The 16,836-nt window shown below is 43.1% G+C and overlaps 3 protein-coding genes across 7 annotated transcripts; all 3 read left to right on the top strand.

Moving 5' to 3' along the window:
* The first annotated feature begins 451 nt into the window (after positions 1-451).
* Positions 452-5,878, top strand: LOC118237391 (G-protein coupled receptor 1-like). 4 transcript variants are annotated; one of them, XM_035436043.1, is made up of 3 exons: positions 512-527; positions 874-1,030; positions 4,187-5,878. In XM_035436043.1, the coding sequence occupies exon 3, from the start codon at positions 4,200-4,202 to the stop codon at positions 5,202-5,204; it is 1,005 nt and encodes a 334-aa protein (XP_035291934.1). In that variant the 5' UTR covers positions 512-527; positions 874-1,030; positions 4,187-4,199; the 3' UTR covers positions 5,205-5,878. The 4 variants fall into 4 exon arrangements, with proteins under 4 accessions (XP_035291936.1, XP_035291935.1, XP_035291934.1 ...); XM_035436042.1 differs by lacking the exon at positions 512-527 and adding an exon at positions 633-761; XM_035436045.1 differs by lacking the exon at positions 874-1,030 and having other exon boundaries at positions 452-527.
* On the top strand, positions 5,335-8,875 carry LOC118237388 (chemokine-like receptor 1). 2 transcript variants are annotated; one of them, XM_035436039.1, is made up of 3 exons: positions 5,707-5,735; positions 6,332-6,409; positions 7,455-8,875. In XM_035436039.1, the coding sequence occupies exons 2-3, from the start codon at positions 6,366-6,368 to the stop codon at positions 8,533-8,535; spliced, it is 1,125 nt and encodes a 374-aa protein (XP_035291930.1). In that variant the 5' UTR covers positions 5,707-5,735; positions 6,332-6,365; the 3' UTR covers positions 8,536-8,875. The 2 variants fall into 2 exon arrangements, with proteins under 2 accessions (XP_035291931.1, XP_035291930.1); XM_035436040.1 differs by lacking the exon at positions 6,332-6,409 and having other exon boundaries at positions 5,335-5,735.
* A 340-nt stretch (positions 8,876-9,215) lies between these two features.
* On the top strand, positions 9,216-12,022 carry LOC118237389 (chemokine-like receptor 1). The gene is made up of 2 exons (XM_035436041.1): positions 9,216-9,391; positions 10,511-12,022. The coding sequence occupies exon 2, from the start codon at positions 10,528-10,530 to the stop codon at positions 11,584-11,586; it is 1,059 nt and encodes a 352-aa protein (XP_035291932.1). The 5' UTR covers positions 9,216-9,391; positions 10,511-10,527; the 3' UTR covers positions 11,587-12,022.
* The last annotated feature ends 4,814 nt before the right edge of the window (positions 12,023-16,836 follow it).

The raw sequence follows: 16,836 nt of genomic DNA on the forward strand, positions 1-16,836 counted from the left end.
TAGAGTGGGAATGAAGCAAAATGCAATAAGGGATCTCTCACGGCAAATAAAACAGGTTAAGCAGGTTACAATTGAGATAATAGCTAACTGCCAAAATGAAATCCAAGAATTTAGGAATGATTGCCCTGACACGTTTATAATCATTTCAATATTGGCTGATGCCATCCTGACCAAACATAAATCTAAATATTATCAGTTTAAAGATTTTATATAAAGTAAAGCAGGTTAAGTGCCTTGCTCAAAGGTACAATGGCAGAAGAAAATTACCAAAATTTCAGGCAAGAGTCACAACACCAGGTGTCCAAAGGTTGGGAGAAAGCCAATGTAAACAGGTTAGTATTAACACAAGATTCAAGGGGGGGGGGGGGGGGGGTCGGGGGAATTCCAGACCACAGGTGCCACAAGGCTGAACAAACGGTGACCCATAGAGAGAGAGAGAGAGAGAGAGAGAGAGACAACAAGGAGGCTGGAGTGAGCTAAAATGAGTGAGATGAAATGAGGACGCTGATCCATTGAGTGCTTTCTACGTGAGTAAGAGTGATTTCAATGTCATTCGTTGCTCCACCAGGAGCTACTGAAGAGTGTGAAGGGGAGTAGGAGTTATGCGTTCCTATTGCCTGGTGCGGGTGGGTACCCGTGTGGCAGAATTCTGGACATACTGTAGCCGGGGAAAGTGGATGGAAGGCCAGACAGAATGGAATTACGGTAGTCCAAGCGGGTGAACACAAATGCATGGACTGGGGTTTCTGCAACAGTATTTGGTGAGGAAAGGGGGTCTGGGTCTGGAGATAATTTAGAGATGTAAAAAAGGATGCCTTTGTGATATTCCCCCCCCCCCCCCCCCACCCACCATTTCCTGTTTCTTTCCCTCAGAGTGAAAGTAGCCGTAATACATCTGTTCAGGAACTCAGTCGAAACAGGGAACGCTACAGTGTCATTTTAAGTTCCAAGTTTTGTTCAAGAATTTATGCTCAAGTGGATTCCTGTCTTGCTTTGCTATTCATTTGGTTTTCTTGCTGTTCATCTGAAGGTAGGTCTCACTCTTATTATTACTAAAAATAATTCCAACTATTTACTTTCACTTTCACGGTTTAATGCAGTGTTGCATGCTTAAACCTGCAGTGTTGGTTTTAAGAAATACTTTTCATCTTTTTCCTTTTCTTACAGTAATGGGAATTTGCAATAGCTTATTTTTAATTGTTTCATTTCATCTAAACTACTGTACATGACCTGTGTGAAAGCGTTTCATTTTTACTATTTTTTCTTTTTAACCATAACAACAAAATCTGAACCCATTGTTGTCTTTGACACAAGTATGACACATGCATGTAAGAAAATCTTTACTAATCACAAAGATTAATCTGAATCAGCCTTTTCTAATTCTGTTTCGAGAGTTGTGTGCGTCCCTTTCCTCTCCTGATGGGACACACAACAAGAGGGACAAAGAGGCAAAATTAAGACATGGCGCAGAATTGGGAAACGTCCCTGGAGGGACAGCAACCTGGTTACTAACGTAACCTGGATAAGAATCACTGTGAGATGCTCTCTTTACAACTGGCTCATGATGAAATCCAGATGTTTCATACAATTTGTTTAAAAATGCAGGCATTCTTTTGAATTTATGCAACATGACTTTTTGCACTTTTCTCAAATTAGAAAGAAAAGTCTGCACTTATTTAGAAGGTTTATAGTTCAGTGCCAAACATAGGTGTTGAGTGCCACTATATAGTGGTGTGTGTCCCTGTCTGTGCATGCACTGAAGATCAATTTAGTGAGTGAAGCCTTTTCTTTTGGGATGATTTTATCACAGACTATGCACCAAGGATCAATTTATTTTGTTTTGCCCTCAATCAAAGAAAAGTACAAAAAAAAATTAATTTTTTTCTTTAAATTTGCCACTAAACTTGGGGCTGTAAATATCAAATTCCAACTCTAATCTGGGACGTCTAATTTTCTGCAACTGTATTCCATACACGGACCACCCTGCCAGTTCGGGAGTGCTGGGAAGTCCGTGGCTCTCCTCCGAAACACGTGCTGTACAAAAGCTATTGTTTTCACATCGCATAGTGCAGCCAAGTGCGTACCGCAGCTAAACTCGCACAGAGGCAGATATATGCAAGCTTTGACGTGCAGTACTCTTACCGGCCAATGGGGGTCGCCCAATGACGTTCCATTGGTTCGTTTAATTTTTTGTCTTTAGATGTAATGTTCATTAACGTATTTAACCTACACCTACTGATTAGATGTATCTTTATCTTGGCGTTGAGACTTTCAATGAACTGGCTCTTCATTTTAATCTGAGTGCTTGAAGCGGGCTAGATTTTTTAATCCCTTTCACATCTGATTCTTGCACCATTGTTATCAGATATTCATAATCTAACCTCAGTCATCTTTCACCAGCATCTAAAGAGTTAAAATATTTCAAATACATCCTTGTACATACATATAAGCCTGCTGTACATGGCTTTCCTACGCAGCCATAATCAATAAGTATAAGTTGCCTAAGTCTTGGCATTTATTGGCCAGATTTAAAAATGTCAGCTCCTCCTGGATCATTGATGCTGAGTCATATGGCATTTGGTATGTGTAACAAATGTTCTAAATGGCAAAGGAATCATTCCTATGTAGAGAAAAACAGTGACTGCCATAAGGTAACCGAATGGTGACGAACTCACCTTCCAAAGAACGTGGGCAATTCTACTCTCGGAGAGCTGAGGCGTTAGCTAATTTTTGTTTCCACCAATTTCCCTGATTCGATTAGCTAAGAATACAGAAATGGCACAGTAGCTCACCTATGGATTAGATGCAATAAATGTTTCAAACAAGAACACGAAAACAGCCGCAGGCTGTTATTCATGAAGTTAATAAAGAAATTTTTATATTCTCAAATTCAGATTATATGATTATGCAATTGGGGCGGCAGTGGAGTATAATGGGTAAGGAGCAGGCCTTGTAACCTGAAGGTTGCAGGTTTGATTCCCAGGTAGGACACTGGCAGGGTGCCCTTGAGCAAGGTGCTTAACTTGCATCGTGTCAGCATATATCCAGCTGTATAAATGGATGCAATGTAAAAGGATAAGCTAAATGCTTGTAATGTAATGTAATGTAATGTAACCAAGAACAATAGCTGGAGTGAAATCCAAGAGATTCTTCATTATATCCATGGGAGGAGCACACTGTTGTAGAACTTGTTTTGATAGCAGTACTGTGGTACGCAAGAAACAACGAGATTGTGCTGCTGGCTGCAAGAAGATTTTGACGAGAGTTCATGCAGAGTTCCTTTCTTATAAAACTGCTTTGAGGAAACTAAACTTTTACAGAAGGCATGACAGAAATGCTTCACCTGAAAATGTTGGATTTTATATCTTGGTAAACACAGCATGTCCCCCCCCCCCCCCCCCCCCCCACTTCCTATCTTATTGTGAGCCGTGAGATTGATTGAGAGGTGGCACGAAGTGTGAGTGGAGGAGGTACAAAGAGGAGTAGTGGCGTTCTTGTTTTTGTTTTTGTTTTTTTTAGGGAATACAGCTAGCCTTCCAGAAAGTTCTGAAAGCAATAGCTGAGCAGCGCTGCGTAGCAAGTTCAAGGCCTGAATCCTTGTGTCAGTCGGCTGTTTCAGGATATCTGGTCGTGCTATGGAACCTGCAATGATGATGGAGCACATACTCGCGTTACAGTCCATTATGTTACATTACACTGTTACAGTCCATTATGTTACATTACACTATGTTACAGTCCATTATGTGACATTACACTATGTTACAGTCCATTATGTTACATTACACTATGTTACAGTCCATTATGTTACATTACACTGTTACAGTCCATTATGTTACATTACACTGTGTTACAGTCCATTATGTTACATTACACTGTGTTACAGTCCATTATGTTACATTACACTGTGTTACAGTCCATTATGTTACATTACACTGTTACAGTCCATTATGTTACATTACACTGTTACAGTCCATTATGTTACATTACACTGTGTTACAGTCCATTATGTTACATTACACTATGTTACAGTCCATTATGTTACATTACACTGTTACAGTCCATTATGTTACATTACACTATGTTACATTACACCTTACATTATCTCTATGAACAGCCCTCGTCTGTTCTTTTTTAGTCTGCTCACTTAAATGTGGATTTTCAATTATGTTTTTCTTTTTTATTCCAGGAAAAGAAAAAAAATGTTGCTCAACAACACTACCACTTACGATTACGACTACATCATTGCCACTTACGATTACAACAACAAAACTACCACTGACGATTACAACAAAACTACCACTGACGATTACAACAAAACTACCCCTGACGATTACGACGCTCATGTGAGAGGAGCTCTTATGTACATGTACGTCATAACGTACTCCTTGATCATTCTGCTGGGTCTTCCGCTCCACACGCACGTGATCTGCACCATCGCCTGCAAGATGGAGAGGAGGACGGCGGCGACCGCCTGGTTCCTCGGGCTGTCCGTCGGGGACCTCATCGTCATCCTCCTCCTCCCCTTCCGCATCGTCTCTGCCCTGGAAGACTTCACCTGGCGGTTCCAGGGCGCCCTGTGCAGGGCCTGCTCGTACCTGGCATTCCTGAACATGCACTCCGCCGCCCTGCTGCTGGCCTTCCTGGCCGTGGTCCGGAGCCTGCCCGGTGGATTCTGCCACAGGCGCGCCGTGCCCAACGCCGCGGTCCTGGCATCCTGGTTCGCGGGGGCCGTCCTGAGCATCCCGTCGCTCCTGTACAGAGGCACGGAGGACACCATCCGCGGGACGGTGTGCCGCGAACAGGAAGCCGTGGCGATAGCGGGCGTGCGCTTCCTGTCCGGCTGGCTGTTTCCCTTCTGCGTCGCGCTCGTCTGCTCCTGCCTGGTGTCCATGAAGAAGAAGGGCTTCAAAATCAGGAACACCCAAGACTACCAGGTCGTCAGGCTCATGATCGCGGCGTTCCTCCTGTGCTGGCTGCCGTACCACGTCCTCGCGCTTCTGAGCGCCTACAGAGCGGACGTCCCCGAGGGTCTGCTCAGAGTCGGGCGGCCCATTAGCACGGTACTGGCGTTCTCAAGCAGCTGCATGAATCCCATAATATACATGGCCGTGCGCAGGAGCGTGGACATGCGCTGGATGCAGCACGCCTTCTCCACCAGAAGAGGCAGCGGCAGCCCGATGGCCGGCGAGGACACAGCTTTATAGGATACTCACTCGTCACGCACCACGGGCAGGAGAGACTTCGAGGAAGGCCATTCATAAACAATCCATCCGTCATTCATTGTTTTCCCCCCAATACTGGACATTCTGTATCTTGTCAAACCTTCAATACCTTTTCAGTGGATTCGTTCAGCTCTGCTTTTGTCCAAAGTGACAAAGCCTAATTTTTATCTTAACGTGTGCACAAAACTGTTTCTCAACATAACTCTCTGAACACTCGTTGCCGGCAAAATAAAACAAGATGTAATGCAACGATGTGTGTTAACCGACGCTTGTAAGTGTGCTCGACAGCTATAACCCTCATAAGACACAGGGGGGAGTACAGCCACCATGACAAATAATGGTGACAGTAATGACGTATTTGGGGAAGGAACAATTGTTTTAGCGAAACCAATAACATCTGCTACTTATAAATGAAACAGGAAGTAAGCACCTTTGACCAGTGTATATATATAATGCAAGTTTGTATTTCAGCATGTTTTCTAACCAGACTGACATCCGCATTTGATCATAAAGGTAAGATTTAAAGTTAAGCCTTTTTTTTATTTTTTAAACCTTCGCATGGTTTTTTGGTTTTCTTTTTTAATATATGTATAAAGATGGCACTTACTGTTGATTGCAGCTGAATGAAGTGGGAATAAATACATTATTTATGGCTATTTTCTGACTTCTTAAAATTATTGTTAAAGAAATGCATTTAAAGTGGAGTTTTGAAATTACCGTTGAATTTCTTGGTCGAAACCAATTGAAAGTTACAGAGGAACTTGGCACCATTACATACTGTATTGAGAGGTTGTGATTTAATCCTTCTTTAGCCATAAATCTCTGAATAAATACATGAAATAAAGAGGCATATAACCAATTGGTGCTTAAAGTGAAAAATCTATTAATTCACAGATGGGATTTTATCAGACGGTCTACCCAGGTAACAGTATACGGTTTCCAGAACATTAGGTGTTGTAAAGTCGCAATGATCCTTGCGAGAATATTCTTTATTCAGTTTTGTGATCTCAGTTAAAATATCATTTGAACTGCGGGTGGTAATTTGTGTTATTTTTATCAAGAAAATTAGTAATACACAACAAATCTGTCATTTTCATATTTTGATTTAGATTTAATTTGGATCATTCTTGAAAATGTGATGTGATGCGTATTCTCAATGGTACACTATCAGGAGATCTGACCAGCAGGTTTGTATGTCAATCGATCAATATTCATCAATCAATTTAATTACTTTATTTATATAGCGCATTTCATACACCTTACTGCCGCACAAAGTGCTTCACAATAAATTAAAAGAACAGACACATTAAGAACATATAAGGCATTAAAAAGTATTAAAAGAAGTACATGTGATATGTCCAGATTGTTTTTTTTGTTTTCTTTCTGTGAGATAGAGCTTGTTTTGAACAGTAAATATAAATGGGTTAATTGGTATTCCGGAGATATGAATCAGGTTTAGGGCTAGTTCTGATAAATCAATTCTGGTTGATTTCCAACCAATTTTAGTTAAATCCAAAATTTCCTCCTGTTTAAATTCTGTTGATTCAACTCCTTTCCCACATCAACTTTCTAAATTAATTTTGAGCCAAATTCCGATTGGGATTCTCAGTTCCAATCTTGAGCAAATGTAGCACAAATCCAATTCAATATTCTCCACAAATGAATGCCCTTTCTAGAGCACCTGATCTCCCCTAATTCAGTTTCCGTAAATCACTCTTCACTTTTCCAAGTTTACTGAGAAAAAAAGTTGTTATTCTGAGATGCACATTCACAATCCTTGTTCAAAACACCCCTTGAGAGCAGAACCATATTTACAATCCTTAAAAATGATTACATAAGCAAGGCAAGGAAAGTAACGGTCAAATGAACCAATATCGACAAAATTGAAAGTGCCATTACTCAACAGTCATAGCTGCTTGAATAATAAATTAGATACTTTAATTTACAAAATTAGGACAACAAATTCTACATGATCCTGGAAATCATTTAGCAGTAGGAATTGCAGGAAAACTGCAAACAAAGGAATGAACTCCCTATACTGTAGATTTTAGAGTCATCCCTATTAGCGATCAAGAATCTCTGGATTTACCTCTGACAAATCACTTTATCTACTCTACAATTTGCTAACTGTGTTCGTGTCCTTACAGCAAGGCCACTGTTTATTTTCCACCTTACATGATCGGTGAAATCTGGAAAATAATTTCCTCAACAATGTATTTTGCTTTCTTACAGGGTACAGAGGCAAAATAACTTTACAGCCACAATGGCCTCAGAGGAGGGGTTCATATTTTCAGATATTGATTATGATTATGAGAATTACACCTATGTGAACACTACTACGATGGAAGAGGTAGTTTCTCACGTAAACAACTCATGTTTGAAGGAGGGATCTTGCGTGATCCTCCTTGTGGTGGACATCGTCATCTTCCTGCTGGGGGTTTGTGGGAATGGAGTTGTCATCTGGATTTCGGGTTTCAAGATGAAAAGATCCGTCAACACCACCTGGTACCTGAGCCTGGCCATCTCCGACTTTATATTCTGCGCCTGCCTGCCCTTCACCATCGTGTACATGGCCACGTCCGATTGGCTGTTTGGCCTGGTCATGTGCAAGTTCGCCTCCTTCATCATGTTCCTCAACATGTTCAGCAGCATCTTCCTGCTGGTGCTGATCAGCGTGGACCGCTGCGTGTCCGTGGTCTTCCCCGTCTGGTCGCAGAACCACCGGACCGCCCGGGCGGCGTCGGCGCTGGTGCTGCTCGCCTGGGCCGCCTCGGCCGTTCTGAGTGCGCCCGCGGCTGTCGTCCGCGACCTGAAGGCGCACAACGCGAAGACCATCTGCTTCGCCAACTACGGGCACAGCCACGGCCACCAGGTCGCAGTCTTCAGTCGGTTCGTCTGCGGGTTTCTGATCCCCTTCACGGTCATCACCGTCTGCTACACCGTCATCTTCCTGAAGCTGACCAGCAACCGGATGACCAAGTCCTCCAAGCCGTTCAAGGTCATGTCCGCCCTCATCGTGACCTTCTTCATCTGCTGGCTGCCCTACCACACCTTCACCCTGCTGGAGCTGGACCACCACAGCCACAGCCTGGAGGTCCTGAAAACCGGGCTGCATGCGGGCACCACCCTGGCCTTCGCCAACAGCTTCCTGAATCCCATCCTCTACGTGTTCATGGGCAACGACTTCAAGCAGAAGTTCAAGAACTGCGTCTTTTCGAAAATCGAGAACGCCATCGGCGAGGAGGGCCGGACGACCACCCGCTACCTCTCGCGGTCGAGTTCCATGGACACGAGAGCTTCCACCCACATCTGAGATATTCGCCACTTCCTCTTTTTCTGCGCACTGCGGATCCCACCGCGCCTGCACGATGCCACTGACACCACTTCAGAAAGCAAGACCACAGTCTTAAGGCTTTTCACCCTGAGGCAGAAATGTTATATAACAAATAATTTCTAACCGAATCACTGAACTGTTAAAGCACTTTTTTTTGTAATGGGGGGAAAAAAGAAAAGAAAAGAATTCACGACGTGACGAAAAGTTGTTTTCGTTCGAATATACGTTCTGTGGTACTTTCCACAACGATGATATTTTCATGTCTGTAATGCGAGTGTTTACTGTATATGCTGTAACATATTAAAGATTTACACATTCATATTTGTTATAGAATGCGACATTGCGTCTTATGGTGCACACAGCACATGAAGGAACACAGCTGGATACATTTTGCAATTATAGATTTATGAGTTAACATTTCCCGTCAGTGTATTAATCTCTGTACACGTAGTTATAAATGAGCATCCCTTGATCACACAGTTAAACAAACAGCCACGCAACTGCTTTTGGGTGTCATATCCCAGCCACAGATAAGGTTAGTACTTAAAGGAAGCATACATTTGCGCTGGTTAAAGTCTACAGTTTTTGTGGGGGTCCAGCTATTTTTATTTTTTTTGCATTTGTCAACCCTCTTAAGGTAGCGCAAAAAAAAGGAAAGAATTATATGCAGATTGCCATGCACTGTAAGACTTCCTGTGATAAAGTCGCGCACAAAAACGGAACTGCCATCGAGCGCTCTGCTGCAGAGACTCAGTAAGTTCATTTGCAAGATCAAGGTCACAGAGCCCTCCAAGAAAAGCTATCATCCAAGTTCTGTTTTTCACTAGTCTGGCGGGTAAGTAAGCATTTTCTTTTAAAAATTCTCTTTTTTAAAAAATTGTAAAATATTATTCCCTCAAAAACACACTTACAGTAGCATCATGGGCTATATTTGTTTTTTAAAGTAAAAAAAAAGAAAGTAAGTGAGATTAATATCCAGTCAATGTTGCACAGTTTCAGAATAATCAAAACAGATGTATCTTCTTTAGTTAGACACCATGTTCGTGACCAGTCATCTCACTGAAAGTGCTGCAGAAGGCTGCACTGCAGGACGTTTTGACCCGTGCACCTTCCAGCTTTAGGGCTGCAACACGGACACAAGCCACACGCAGCACTGAACACGCAGATCAAAAAAAGCATTTCAGATTTGCACGCAGTTGATAAACTGAGACATTTATAATTGATAACTGATTCGTTTGTTGTACGTTTCCCATTGGGACTGAGAGAGGTCCCGTCTGTGAAGGTGCTCACCACAAGATCAGGCAGAGCTACAGCACACATTCCCAAAGTCAAGCCCTGCACATGTCGTTAGCTAATCACGAACGAGGACGTGTTGCAGCAGGAAGAAAAATGCGCTTGCGCTCAGTACTGTGTAGGACAGGGGTTTAGGCATTGGCAAAGATGCCCAGTCAGAAGGTGGTTGTGGCAGGGGTGGCACAGTGAACACCCTCAGATGTGAACAACAGGAAAAATACATTAACCAGAGTAGAGATAAGTGCGTTTCAAATGCACTGGGTCTTCCTTTGAGAAGCTCTGCAGATGGCAGAAGCACTCTGTTCATCGTTTGTGCTCATATTACTCCAACTGTCAACTCTCCGGGCACCTTTCTGCAATAGTTGAGTTCCCCTGTGTTATTCTCCCTTTGCATTGATAGCAGTAGGACCAATGTTTAAGTCAGTCAGTTCACTGGGTCCCACTACCCATTAGTTCCTCTTATAATGGTGTGCAACCTACCCAGAGTTGTACAGCTTTGTACATTTCCTCAGAAGCCACGACTTCTGATTCCAAAGAGGGCAGAAACATTTGTGGGGGGGTGGGGGGTGGAAATACAGATAAACATTCTGTTGTTTGCAAATTTTATAAAAATTGAAACTTGTCATTTAGTCTGTTTTCTTTCTCTGTATTTTAATTATAGACAGAAGGAAAGGGATTATGGCTCAACAGTTCACAACAGGTATTGTTGACAATTACAATGGCAATGTTTACGATTATTCCAATATATTACTATCAGACAACGGTACACACACTAATGGGACAAGTAATGACATAACAGACACGGTTCCACTGGACAAACACAAACCGATTCTCTCAGCCTTCAACATAGTCATCTTCCTGCTGGGGGTTTGTGGGAATGGAGTTGTCATCTGGATCTCGGGTTTCAAGATGAAAAGATCCGTCAACACCACCTGGTACCTGAGCCTGGCCATCTCCGACTTCATATTCTGCGCCAGCCTGCCCTTCACTGCCGTGCAGCTGGCCACGTCCGATTGGCTGTTCGGCCTGGCCATGTGCAAGTTCACCTCCTTCGTCATGTTCCTCAACATGTTCAGCAGCATCTTCCTGCTGGTGCTGATCAGCGTGGACCGCTGCGTGTCCGTGGTCTTCCCCGTCTGGTCGCAGAACCACCGGACCGCCCGGGCGGCGTCGGCGCTGGTGCTGCTCGCCTGGGTCACCTCGGCCGTCCTCAGCGTCCCCTCACTGATTTTCCGCAAAATAAAATCGGTGACAATAACGACGTGCTACAACGACTACAAGGGGAAAGAGCAGGTCCACCTGGCCGTCGCCGTGAGTCGGCTCGTCTGCGGGTTCGTAGTGCCTTTTCTAGTCATCGCCGTCTGCTACGTCCTCATCATTCTGAAACTGAGAAGGAATCGGATGACCAAGTCCTCCAAACCGTTCAAGGTCATGTCCGCCCTCATCGTGACTTTCTTCATCTGCTGGCTGCCCTACCACGTACTTATCCTGCTAGAACTTGAGCACAAAAAATATGCCCCTGAAGTTTTCGATACTGCGATGCCGGTTTGTGTGCTTGTCGCCAGCGCAAACAGCTTCCTCAATCCTCTTCTGTACGCGTTCATGGGCAAAGACTTCAAGAAAGTTTACCGGAATTGTCTTCTGTCCAAGATCGACAACGCACTTAGCGACGATGCACATACCTTGTCTAAGAGGCAGTCCCTCACTCAGGAGAGTAAAGTCTCCACTCACGTTTGAGGTGATGCGCTGACAAAAATAAAGTGTGTTTAAGCAGCATTATGATGGCAGTGCAAAGTTAAGCTAAAATGGTACATAATTCTGTTACAATATTTCACAGTTGTGATATCTGGAGCGAGTCACTTGCTCATCAATAAAAATGAAAAAATATGTTTGATGTGCAGGCAAAATCTTTGTAAATTTATTTTTATATTTGCTTGTTTGTTTTGCTGTTGTTGCTTCATACATTCATTTTTGTTGTTATTTTAATATTAATATGTGCTTGGATATATAAATATAAAACTATAATACACTTGTATCAGCCTGTTATCAGCCATTTTTCGCCACTGAAATACTGCTTACCTAATAAATGATGACCAGGTCACTGATGTAATGCAGTATGCCCTGTAAAAGGCTACAGATTATAAAATATCAATAAAAAGAAGCATGAAAAATTCATTTTCTTATTACCATTACTGATGTGATGTCATCACATAACATTTAGGCTAATACTCCCTTAGACATTATAGAGCACGAGTACACAAATCAATTCAAAGAGGGCCCATGTAGACATTGCCTGTTGTTCCAACTAATCATTCCGACTAAACTTTCATAAAACAAGCTGCATACAGTATTTCCAAAAATGAATCACTCCAAAATTGGACCGCAGTAAAACATCTTCACCGTGGTAAGATGAAGTCTGCAGCTGTAGCTTGTGATATAATTTTTAAAAAAATGTGTTGTTTAATAAATGTTTGGGCAAATAAAACTATTAGAAGCAGAATTTCGCATGAAACAGATCAGTCCTCATTGTTCACCCACTGTTGTAAAGAAACACACACACGCACACACACACACACACACACACACACACACACACACACACACACACACACTTTCCACAACAATATTTTCATGTCTGTAATGTGAGTGTTTACTGTATATGCTGTAACACATTAAAGATTTACACATTCATATTTGTTATAGAACGCGACATTGCGTCTTATGGTGCACACAGCACATGAAGGAACACAGCTGGATACATTTTGCAATTATAGATATTTTTTTATGAGTTAACATCTCCCGTCAGTGTATTAATCTCTGTGCACGTAGTTATAAATGAGCATCCCTTGATCACACAATTAATTAAACTGCCACGCAACTGCTTTTTGGTGTCATATCCACACACACACACACACAAACACACACGATTTTAGCCCAGATTCATTAATGTACACTGTCATATATCAGCATGACGTCCATATTCAAATTCATGTGGTTCTTCAAATATTAAAACATAAACATTTTCAGGCACTTAATCCTTAGCTCTCCATGTTCTGGCAAACCACCCTCTCCCCCCCCCACAAAAAAACAAAAAAAAACATCTAGTTCAGGGTTCTGCAAGTTGTTTCTCAGCAGCAATAAAAACCAGCAGACCCTGTAGTTCTCCAGGACCATTCCCTTGTCTGGCTCAAACATTCAGTCGGCAGAATAAATTCCAAAAAGTACCGACTCCAGTTCTGGGGGGGCCATAGCATTTGCAGATTTCTGGGGCGCCTCGGCACCAATAGTTCACTTAAGGCAAGGTGAACTATCAATTTTATCCAGAAAGGGCCAGTGTGGGTCCGGGCTTTGGTTCCAACCAAGCGGTCATACACCTGCTTGTACTAATCATGACCCTCAGCAAAGACTTTTGTGGCTAATTAAAATCAGGTGTGTACCTGTGTACATACATGCACATGCTAAATGTTCACACCTGAATACAGCAGGTGCAGTCTCCTGGGGTACAATAAAAAACATAATAAGTTTATAATGAAAATAAATTTAATTCAGTGCCACGTTTAGATCATTCAGCACATACAGGGTAACGTCTCTAGCACCTGAAGTGCACCTAGTTCAGTGCCAAGCCCGATACTGAGCACCCAGAGGACTCAATGAATAAGTGACTCCACGGAAAAACTGTGAATAATACTGTTTAATACTAGCGTGAAAAGATTAGCGTGAAACTACTTCTCACTTTATTCCGCTGACTGAACTCGACTTGAAATAGCTTCTGTGGTTCGTTTTATTAATCCCTTTTGAAATAAGTAAAACATCGATCAAATCCCCCACCCCCCTCACCCCCCCAATCCAATGTCCTTTCTCTGACACTAAAGAGATTAAGTGCGCCAGAACTGGACATAGTAGCCTGTAAACGCAATGCGATAAAAGCCTTTTTGTAACATTAGCATACTGTATAATGTTTCAGCTCAGCGCATTTAAGCTAAAATCCAGTGTTCAATTTGCTGCCCAATTTTTTATTTATTTAATTAATTAATTAATTTATTTATCCATCCATCCATTCTCCAAACCCGCTTATCCTGGGCAGGGTCGTGGTGGGTGCTGGAGCCTATCCCAGCGTGCATTGGGTGAGCGGCAGGACTACACCCCGGACAGGTCGCCAATCTATCGCAGGGCACACACACCGTCCACTGGCACGCTCAAACCTAGGGGCAATTTAGAGCCTCCAATTGGCCTACCTACATGCCTTCGGACCACGGGAGGAAACGACGAGAACATGCTAACTCCACACAGAAACGTTACATTTATTTATTATTTATCGGTTATATTTTTACTGCTTCGACACAATGCCGGGACACAGAAATGCTTGGGTTGAACTGCTACGCACACAACTTCGCGGTACAGCGCGATTCGTTTCGACTCCAAATCACATCGGTGACCGAAGGCATGGCTGACAGACAGGGAAACGTATTTAAGTCTTATTTGTGAGGCACCTTTCAGGCTCGGGCACCAGGCAGGAAACGCCCACGGGCTCCACCGACTCTCTGTGCTCACGCTCCTATTTTACTGCTGTCCCTCTGTCTCTGGTGACTTCACAGACGGAGGACGGGCCACCTGGTGCGTTTCCGCGGAGACGAGGGCATTAAAAAAAAACCAAAAAAACAAAAAAAACGAAACTGAGCTTAAACGGCGGAGTTTATAGCGCGGAATGGGGATAGCAGAGGACGCGTGAAGCATCGGTGTCTTCGGCAGCAGTTGCGTTGACAGACCGTTCGCCCGCCTGCCTCCCGCAATAAAAATGCTCGACGGCTCCGTTCGAAAGCACTTCAAAATAAATTTCAAGCCCTGACGTGCGATCCAGTTGAATCGAGAATACTGCGTAAAACCCGATGGTGACAAGGTTTTTTTGCTCATTTAAATTTCATCGACATATTTCTTTGACAGGCGTGGCAAACTCCACCACAGAGGCCAATTTGCAGCTGTGCCCCATGGACAAGTACGAAAAAAATCTCATCAGAGCGCAAATAGACAGGGAAACGCATCTTTGTTCCGCAAAGATTTTGCATATCATCGGGCCTGTTCCTACATAGAAGCTAAGGAATTTAACTTTACATAAGTTCACTCCAGTTAAAAACTTCCCAGATAAATACTTCTCATTAAGAATCAACTGTGTACACGAACCAAATCACCTTGCAAAAAGTATGAATCATGAGTCCACTGCATTGCACATATCTTTTACCAGCAACCACTTTAATATTCATTACAGTTAAAACCACTCCAGTTCCTTTAAATGAAGCGGAACTCAGCCTAGTAAACTACAAACAGAGGAGCCCATGAAGGTCAAACTGCGACTGCTTTCACATTTTCAAGATGGAAATCCGGAGGAAATATATTAGACTCTCCAGTGGTGGACTCAGGCTGTTTGAAGGGCAGGGGTGAAAAAATAAAAAGGGCACCTACTGCACGACATGGGGCCCCACAAGCCCGCAAAAAGCTATGATGCATCGTGGTTTCTCACTTGGAAGGGCATCTAAGAGGGCAACTCATGTGTTTTTTTCATCAGAAAAAACCTGTAGGGAACCTCAAGTTTATCCCATCGTTTATCCCATCCATTAGAGGAGCACCTAATTGGGCACTTCATGATGTTTTCTCACCTGTGGGAGTACCCTATACAGCACTGCATCCCATTTTCTCTACTGGAAAGGGCACCCATTCGGACACTGTCATGTAGGGGCGGCATAGAGGGCACTTCATAACGGCACCCTTTTCCATTGGAAGGGCACCCATAGGGAACGTCAAGTTTAGATCATTGTAAGGGCACCTTATAAGGTACTGCATCACGTTTTCTCCACTAGAAGGGCACTCATTAAGACACGTTATCAGATTTTCTTGCTCTAGAGGGAACATCATCATAATTTTTTGCATGAAGGGGCACCCTAGAGGGCAATCATTTTCTTCCCATGTGAAGGGCAACCAATAGGGCACTTCCTCTCGTTTTCGTCCACTCTAGAGGGCATTTTTGCAACGCTTTTTTAACCCCCCCCCCTTATCTCTCTTATCTAGAAACATCATCGCGTCACACCAACTGAAACAGATCGCAAAAGATAACTTCTGCTCTGAATCCAACACTGCCAACACAGACCTTTCCACGGCAAGCAACATCATACCCTGGCAATTAATTTAATTTTGTGTTTGGTTCAATCAGTTTGATTTTGATAATAGTTACCATTTTTTTTTCACATTTTAAGCATTCGGTAGATGTTCTTATCCAGGCAAACGTGCACAGCTTACATCCTTTACATACCATACATTTGTACAGCTGGATATGTAGTGAAGAGATTCTGGTAGTAGCTCAAGGGTAGGCTACTGTACCGTGTCAGTGTACGTTGGCTGCACTGCTTCCTAGGAATGCTGCCTATAGCCTGAGTTGCAACAATACCGTTACATAGATAGCATAGCTCTCCTTCCTGGCCTTTTATTCTTCCGTACCTCGCTTTTTTGCCCGTGATTATCAGTATGTTAGATGTGACAATGCAGCAAAGAATGCTGAACGGTGTCCAAGGCCGGGGAAAGAGAGCTATGCTATCAATGTAGCACAGAGCTGCTTAACTCGCTTGGTGCCTGTGTTTATCAGTATGTTCCGTGTGAAAATGCAGTAAATAATTCTAGGAAGAGTCCAAGGCCGAGTAAAGAGAGCTGTGGTGTTATCTATGTTGCACAGAGCTCCGTTCCTTACCTCGCCTTTTTGCCCGTGATTATCAATATGTTCAATGTGCCAATGCAGCCAACAAATGCTGAACGATGTCCAAGACATGGGGATGACCGTTTAAAGATAGGGGTGTACACGCGTCACTTCCTGTTTACTGAACAACGTGCGCGTGGCTTCTGATCAGACGGCTCCGTTTAATAACTACCATTGGACGATCGTGTGTGGGTGGTGCAGTGTTAGGAGCGACAGTTGAATCTTAATTTGAACATTTACGATGTCTA

This window comes from Anguilla anguilla, chromosome 10 (genome assembly GCF_013347855.1).
Source record: "Anguilla anguilla isolate fAngAng1 chromosome 10, fAngAng1.pri, whole genome shotgun sequence".
NCBI classification, from domain to species: Eukaryota; Metazoa; Chordata; class Actinopteri; order Anguilliformes; family Anguillidae; genus Anguilla; species Anguilla anguilla.